Genomic DNA, 9,006 nt, shown 5'->3' with positions numbered 1-9,006 from the left:
CAACATGCTTCTGCTTATGAGAAACACACCATGCTGCTTTGCCTTTTTTTCCCCCATGGGAACATTTTCACATAGGAATCTACTTTGTCTCCTGGGAAATCATACAATAATTCTTTGATAGTAGGAGATGTAATTTTTTATATGCATCCCTCATGGGTAAGGTTGGGAGGACATGTAATTACTGAAAACAAGAGAGTTGGTGAGCATATTTCATGTAACCCATGGCTGTAAATACACAAAAATAGTCTAAATGGGAAGCTGTGTAACATCAGAGGGCTTTAAGCTCTCCTCTGAGGTTGAAGTTAGATCATTTTAAAATAGTCTTCAGAAGTGATTTTAAAGAATTTGCCAGGCTTACTCACTTTACATGCTGCCTTGGGTAGCATCATTTATTCTAGGATTTCTGTTTAAATTGGTTGCATTTTTAGAAAAGAATCCTCACTGAATCACTTTTTAAAACAATTCCTGTGCAGTCCTCGGCATGTAGATTTCTGTAGGTCACAGGAGAGGTTTACACCTCGACGTTTTACCAAAGAACTAGTAAATGCTTTTGATTTGCTTGCATATGAGAAATAGTTGGTCAAGTAAGGAGTCTTCTGTTAAACCAAAAGGATTAAGGCTTTTTGCCTGCCTATTAATTTTAATATTTTATTTATTGTTGCCAAACAACATAATGTTTCATTATTTCTCTTCATGATTTGTATTATTAAGAGAAGAGTACCACCACTCTCTTCCAGTGAGCTATTCTTGATCTGAATTGTAGTCTGTGTTCAGAACAGGAGTAAGATTGGTGTTCTTGAGCGATTCTCAATTCAAGAGAGCATGCCTTCTTCCTATGGGTCTCATTTTAGGAAGTTTTTTAAAGGTATACCAGAACCCTGTAAAATATATTCCCTTTATTCTACCTGCCAAAACATGAAATACAGTCTTCCCCTTTGAAGAGGGTGTTTTGATAATGGTCATTGTTCTTTGAGCAGTTAATACTATTCTAGCTTTCACAAGTTTTTCTATCTTACTTTCATGTATTGCTAGAAAAATGTAATTGTATAAGAATATAATTTATCTACTGGGTCAAGAAAAAAGTCCTTTTAGCCCAGCATCCTGTCTCTGATGATGGCAAAAAGCAAATGCTTAGGAAGGAGTGTTAAAATAGACAAGCGTATGGTGTTCCTTCCTTCCATCCTCCAGCAGCCTGTGGCTTTAAACATGTTCTGAGAGAAAAATTGCATCATTATCTATGTATTTAATAATCCTTGCTATACTTTTTATTCCAATCCTTTGTCTGATTGCTTTCTTGATCCACAGTATTTGTTTCTTCCATAATACTCTATGACAGCAAGTTCCACCATTTAATTGCACATTGTGTAAAAAACAATGTTACAGTTTCAAATGTAGAATTAACTTTTCATACTGATAAATACAGTTAACACACCAGATTCTGTCCTGGTCAGTCACACTTTAATTCAGGAGTGTTAACTGGGAGGGAGACAGTTGACTAAATACTTGTATGTCTTTAAGTTTCAATTATTTCTACCATATCCAATGAGTAGACTTTGTTAATAAGGATTAAAAACATTGCCTTCGACTACGTTTAACTTTTTTCTGTTTAGAAGAATATTTAGCTGGGATGAACCTTAACTTTCACCTAAATGAGCCTGTCAGTATTTGCACATAACATCCTCAGCTACTCTATAGTGGATTTCAGGTCTTTTAGCTTTACAGGGCTTAGGTCACTGTTGTTTAGGATGTTGCTCACAGAGAGGCAGTTAAACCAAAATACGTATTTCTTGCTGACATTTCTAGCTCAGGTTCATTCTAAAACTTCCAGGTAAATAGTTTTGCCTGGGGGCTTGTGAAGATGTGTGCAGGCTGAGCTGTCTAATACACATGGAGGACTTAACAGTCATGTAAAGATACAGTAAAATAAAATTGATATAATTTGAAATGTTTATTTTCCAGAGCTCCTTTTGTAGGTTAAATGCACAGCAGTGACTTTTCTCTCTGTTATACAGAGGAGCCAATATACTGTTATACACCACACAACTTCACCCGCGATCAAGCCTTGTATGCCAGAGGATATTGTTGGACAGAATTAAAAGATGCCTTGCCAGGAGTTGATGCCAGCCACTGGCCCTCCTTGTTTGAGCATAAGTTCCTACCTTATGCACTGCTGGCTTTTGCTGGGATAATGTACATTCCAGCTCTGGGCTGGGAATTTCTGGCCTCCACGCGACTGACTTCAGAGCTTAATTTTTTGCTTCAGGAGATTGATAACTGCTACCACCGTGCAGCTGAAGGGCGGGCACCAAAAATAGAGAAACAGATTCAGTCCAAAGGCCCGGGGATCACCGAGAGAGAGAAGAGAGAAATCATTGAGAATGCAGAGAAGGAAAAAAGCCCTGAACAGAACTTGTTTGAGAAATACCTGGAAAGAAGAGGACGAAGTAACTTCTTAGCTAAGCTTTACCTTGCGAGACATTTGTTCATCATCTTTTTAAGCATCATACCAATTACATACTTATCCACCTACTATGCTACACAGAAGCAAAATGAATTTACATGTGCACTAGGAGAGCCTCCAGACAAAACGAGCAGCTCCAAATTGCACATCAGAGTGAACTGTAAACTGCCATCTGTCCAGCTCCAGCGGATAATTGCTGGTGTAGATATCGTTCTCCTCTGCTTCATGAACTTGATAATCCTCATCAACTTAATTCATCTCTTCATATTTCGCAAGTCCAACTTCATATTTGATAAACTCAACAAAGTTGGAATAAAGACCAAGAAACAGTGGCAGAAGTCCCAGTTTTGTGATATCAATATTTTGGCCATGTTTTGTAATGAAAATCGAGACCACATAAAATCATTGAACCGTCTGGATTTTATTACAAATGAAAGTGATCTGATGTATGACAATGTGGTACGCCAGCTGCTTGCAGCACTGGCCCAGTCCAACCATGATGCCACTCCAACCATGCGTGATTCAGGGATCCAAACGATAGACCCAAGCGTTGATCCAGCAGACATTGATGCTAACGAGCAGCTCATCATTAAGAGACCAAGGAAGAAGATGAAATGGATCCCAACTACCAATCCCCTTCCTCAGCCATTCAAAGAACAGTTAGCCATTATGAAGGTTGAAAACCATAAACCTGAAAAACCGAAGCCTGTGCGGAGAAAAACAGCAACAGACAGCCTTATAGCTCCTTTGTTAGAGTCCACTGCAAAAACCTCACAGCAATCATCTGCTCATAAAACCGAGCCAAACGCCATCTCAAGCACAAGCAGTGAAAAAAAACACACACGGCACTTTTCCTTGGATGTTCATCCATATATACTTAGTAGCAAAAAACCCAAGCCAGAGATTCAAGCCATCCCCTCGATGCCTACATCAAAAAGCCAAGAGGGTGGATTTTTGAACCAGGAAGAGAATGTCGTAGTACATGTTACCTCCTCTCTCAAAGGTACAGTATGCCATAATGCCCGTACCACCTCCACAGACCATAACTTGCGTAGTGATCTTCAGAAACTCAAAGCTTATCTGAACTGTTTGACCTACCTTGCTAGATTCTGGGATAGCTAATAATCTTAGGGCTTGCAGGCCTCAGAAATAGGGGTTCTCTCTCTTTATCAGTATATGGAGGATAAGCATTATTACAGGTAGAGTGGCACAAAACAGCCTGCAGGCTGTTGGTGCAGGTAATTTTTCAAACGTAAGCAGATTTTCGCAATTACGAATGTCATGCCTTGCCAAGAAAATGAGGGTTTGGCCTTTGTGCTCTACCAGCACCTGGCACTTTTCAAACCTGCCTTATTTTCTTATGGAAACAGCCATGGTAGATGACCAGTACTCTGACCAGTAATAGCCGCTCTTCGGGAGTGTGTGTGAGAAACTGTGCTAATGGCAGTTAAAGCCCCCTGTAGAAAAAATTCTTTTTAACTACCAATTCTTAGGGGTTGGCATGTGTTTGTAACTTAGGAATTCACAACTCAGACCATTGATATTGTTCTTCACACAAGAAATGTTTTAAATTGCCCTTTGTATCGTGTGGACCAGAGGATGGATGGTCTGAAGTGTAGGTGCTGGTCAAGGATTCAGGAATTCTGCCGTTCCCCTCCTGTGTGGCCTTGCAGGAGATGCTCTTTCTATGCCTCAGTTCCCAGTGTGTCTTGGAAATCCAGTCCCTTTCTTACCTCAAAGGAGTGTTTCAAATATATCAATAATTGCTAGGTGCTAGACTGATGGAGAAAGACATGTGATCACTAAGAAAAGTGATAGATCAGTAGATAAACTGATAGACAGATAGGTATCATCTTGTTTCCTTTTGTAAGCTACTGACATAAGAAAGAAGCACTATGCGGTTGAAGTTACAGAAAGATTTGTACGTACTTAAAGCAATGGCTTTCATCTCATTACAAGCTAAGACCTCCCTCTGGGCTTCGACAGACTGACAGCTACCGTCACCCCACTGCCCAGCAAAGAAGTGATTTGAGGTATAAAAGTTTCTGTCCCTTCCAAATCCTTATGCTCCTTAGAGCCCTCCAACTCCCCAATGTGCATGTAAGCTATTCTACAGCATTCCTTATCCAGTCACCTGCTCTGATTTCAACTCCTCAAAACTACTGGGGTTTTCTGGTCTCAATTACTTTCATCTAAATTAATACTTGAATATTTTAAGGGCAAAAAATAATTACTGTAGTTTTGGGGCTCTGTTACTCCCCATTCCCATTAAAAATTTTCAGCTTTGCTTTTGAGTTAGTCCTACATTGCAGTCCATCAGGTAAGGTAGACTTATAATTTCTGGAAAGAGATATCAGTTAATGTCAAATTGCTGATTTCTTTCTAAAGACAAGTGGCTTACAATGTGTAACCACTATTTTTTCCCATTGAAAATATCAGTGCTTTTTGTATTCCATCCTGTGGATTTCAACATTCATAACGTTTGTCAAAACATTAAATCATAACGTTTATAAAACACCTGCCAGGCTGTAGAGGAGAATAAAAGATACTTTTCAGTTGTTTTTTGTTCATTTTATGAAAATACCATTCACATAAGGAAGCATGAGCATGCGTAAAAAAGAGCCAGATTTACAAAATCCATTTGTTGTTTGTCCTATTTCCCTGAGCTTACAACCCTGTTGTTTTGAAACAGTCCTGTTGGATTTCCCAAAGGATCCCAAGAAAATTCATTTTTGGGTCCACTCCTGCTCCCACTGAAATCAGTGGCAAAACTGCCAGTGACTTGTATTCGCTCAGGACACCGCTCTGTATGGACTGGACGGGTGAAAGACTACCTGTCTTTTAACTAGCTGGTTTGTTTTCTTCTAGACACCCCTCATCCTGCAAAAGAGATCCTATACTCATCTGAGACATGCAGAACTGTGCCTGCTGCTGGGGCTTTTGTCACATGTAACCACAACCATGTAGCCACAACTGCTGCTGCACCGAGTATGACTTTGAACCAAGTCAAGCCAGAGCCAACGCCTGCACTGAACTGCAACCCAGCCCACCCACTGCTGCACATCAACACACTCTACGAGGATCACGAGGAGGAAGTTTCAAACATCATAGACAATGGTATTCACTCACCAACCGACACCGGGGAAATTCTCTCCATCCCTACCCCGAAGCAGATAAGGTTGGCAACGTTTGATGAACCAATGGCAATCGTGAGCTCGGTGGAGTACTGAAGACCCCAGGCTGCACAGCTGCGCCCTCGTGGCCAGGCCCATGACCACTGCAGTGCGGACCATGGTCCCCCCAACGATGCAATTCACTGCATGAGCATGGAGAGTTTTCACACAGACTATAGCTTTTGGTAATAACACCAAATGGTTTTTCAGGATCACATCATGAGCGCCGTCAGTCATTTGCAAAAGAGAATAAAGAAAATCTGGTGGAAATAGACCTTTAACACCAAGACAACCATTAGCTCTAGCTCTAAACTATAGCTTTCCTATTTAAATGGGGATTAGCACAATTTATGAACATTAAGAGTCTGATGGCATGCCACAATAATTTTAGTGAGTGTTTAAATCCTTTGCATTCAGAATCACTGATTAAAATTAAAACAACTTGGAGGTGAGGTATACTTTTTTAATGGCAGCAGTTAAATAACTTTTTTCTAAGCAGAGAGGATTTTTTTTTCAGTTCAGGATTATGAAAAAGTTATATGCAAACAAAATTTTTGTTTCTTTCTTTCTTTCTTTAGCTCACTAATGTTGGGCTTGATGGAGACTTAGCTGAAAGGGCCTTACTACCACCAGCATTTAAGTGCAAAAAGATTGATACACTGGATATCTTGCATTTATAAATGAAAATACCTGAGATATGCCCCGCCCTTTAACACACTTATATGTTTGATGGAAGATGATGAAATGAAGAGTTTATTTTTTTAAATATATTTTACCATGGGAAAAATTACTTTAATAACTTTTCAAACCAGGTGTTGATTTTAACAAAATGTGTAGAGGAGTCATTGTAGTTGCTTATTTTTTCATAGTGTATTTATGAACCAGGTTAGAAACTTTCATGGGTGCTTCACTGATAAGAAAAATCTTACGAAGGTTGTTAGAAAATATCTTACAAAATGCGAAACCAGCAAAACTGTTTTCAAATAACACACAGTTAAAGAAGTCTATAAATTTAGGTCTGCAGACTTGGCTAGTCCTTGATTCAGCAAACACTTAAGGCCATGGATGGCACTGGAATGACTCATGTGTCTAAAGCTAAGCACACACTGGAATGGCTTTGCTGGATCTGGGCTCTAGTGCTGGCAGACAAGAATCCTGCAGTATGTGCTATCACTCTGATTCAATATTTGCCTTCCTTGGCTCAAAGCACATCTTCATGCCCATCTTCCTATAACTATGGTATGTGTGATTTAATAGAAAACTCTAGTATAACTGAAACATCTATTAAAAGTGTATCATGCAATAACCATTCTCAGCAAAATTATAGTGAAACAAAAAGCGACTGTGTTAAAATAATATTCCTAGCTGCATTCAGAATTATGGACTATGTGTGTTTGCTTCAAAATTATGTATAATGGTAGAAAAAACATGCAGCACAAATATGGCACTGAAATCTTGAATTTCTTTTTAATTTATTACCTCAAACATGGATATATGATACCAATATTTAATGAAAATAGCACTGAAAATAAATACCTATTATTCTGAATAGTTTAACGTGTACTACTTCCTAGCTTAGTTATGTGCAAGTGGGATTTTATTATAAGCAGCAGGCGGGACATGTGAAGCCCCCGACATTACTTCAGTTATGCCCAACCTTTTTGGCCTGAACAGCCAAATACCAAAAAGGCAGCAAGCCACACATACCGCAGACAGGGGAGGGGGCGTTGGGGACAGCTGAAGGACCTGGCCGTAACGCCCTGAGGTCTCGGCGCGGGGCGGCGTGGAGCTGCTGGGGGACGCGGAGCTCGGTCCGGGGCAGCTGGGAGATGATGGCTGCAATGGCTTCTGCTGGCTTGTCTCCTGCCGGTCCTGGGGACATGGATATTCCCCCGCAGCAGAGCTGTCTGTGTGAGGCAGCCGTGGGATGAGCAGGGATCTGAGCAGTTTATACGCTCCAGGGCCACACATGGTCACCCTTCTTCTAAGCCACTCGGACACAAGCTGCAGGGTGTTCCGCATCACTGCCTGCGTGACTGATTAACTGGTGTGACTTTTTATATCACCAATCTGCACCTGCGTAGCCAGGGCCTCATTCTACCCCAGGTACAGGAGGAAGCCTTCTGCAGCGAGGCAGCCTAGGAGTGGAGCATCATCCGTGACGGGACTGCAAGCAAGGTCTCTGCCCCGCCTGACGGGTAACCGCCGTCCGTTCGGTCACCTGAAAGCGATGGCACGTCGAGACGTTGGAGGTGAGCCAAATGCCCCGCTACATCCTATTCACTTAGATGAATACTGTAGTTAGAATTAATTTGGGGGGCAAATTAAAACCATTATAGTTCAGTGGCTGTTAAACACCAATAAATAATTAGAAAAAATATGGAAAATTGCCTTAAGAAAATCAGGAACCTGTTACTAAAAGCAGAGTGAAAGAATAGGACCCTGAGGCCAGATTTAAAGAGATGTAACTCTCTTATGCCACTGTACTTCCAATTGCTGGAAGGCAGCGTGGGGAGTTTCTTCCCGGTTCCAGCAGCTCCGCTGACAATATTACAAATGCATGGGGAAATCCTTGAGGTTGCCAGTTCGCTCTCCACTTGGTATCACACATTGAGCAATATGTCAACCATACAGGTCTGTAGCTAAAGTGATATACCAATATACCAGTGATATACCTGACACCAGTGTCAGGCAAAGCAGACGATGTCTAAAAACTAAGGGTCTGACCTTTGTGTAGGGCATTGAAAGTAGCAACATTACATAACTAGAGGGATTTTCATTATGCAGAAAATGCAGAGCTGGGTTCTCGGGCAGGTACATGTACCAATCTGACGAGGGTGGTGTTTCCCAGGCAGGGTTGCCCGCTAAGGTGCACATGTCCCCTGTTCATTCAAGAGCAGGACTCAAGTCTATGTGGACACACTGTCATTCTCCCTGATACTGCTGGTTTCTGTTGATTTAGGATTTGTTGCCCTCATAGAAATCAGTATCAGACTTGACTGGAACAACTTAAAGAAAGAAAGGAAAGCATATAGCTCGCCCTCATCCCTGGGACTAGCTAAACTCAGAACACCCACGTTATTATCTTTACCTGTTGTTTTACAGGAGTGTTGCACCATCCTTTTTCACAAGCCGGAGGCTGCAGATGTCAGGCGCCCAGCTCTGACTGTTAACACGCTGAGTTAAGGGCAAGGGCATCTTGCTAAGGGCAAGACGTTGGCCCAGAGACGGTATTTCACCAACCAAGCAAGCAGAGAGTGATTGCAGCTTAATCTTGGCTGATGTGGGGTAGGTAACTGATGCAGGCACATAGCAAACACTGCCATGCTGAACTGAAAGGAAAATGTTAGTGGCATACCCACCATTTACCTA

The 9,006-nt window shown here is 41.3% G+C and overlaps 1 protein-coding gene across 1 annotated transcript; it reads left to right on the top strand.

Annotated features, from left to right (window-relative positions):
- Positions 1-2,012: 2,012 nt before the first annotated feature.
- Positions 2,013-7,177, top strand: PANX2 (pannexin 2; the record flags this gene model as incomplete). The annotated part of the gene is made up of 2 exons (XM_010284907.1): positions 2,013-3,464; positions 5,330-7,177. Coding segments are annotated over 2 exons (1,814 nt in total), but the record flags the coding sequence as incomplete, so codon positions are not given.
- Positions 7,178-9,006: the final 1,829 nt, after the last annotated feature.

Source organism: Phaethon lepturus, unplaced genomic scaffold (genome assembly GCF_000687285.1).
Source record: "Phaethon lepturus isolate BGI_N335 unplaced genomic scaffold, ASM68728v1 scaffold10214, whole genome shotgun sequence".
Classification (NCBI taxonomy): domain Eukaryota; kingdom Metazoa; phylum Chordata; class Aves; order Phaethontiformes; family Phaethontidae; genus Phaethon; species Phaethon lepturus.
The sequence above is the reverse complement of the archived record's forward strand: the minus strand, read 5'-3'. Positions and strand labels throughout refer to the sequence as shown.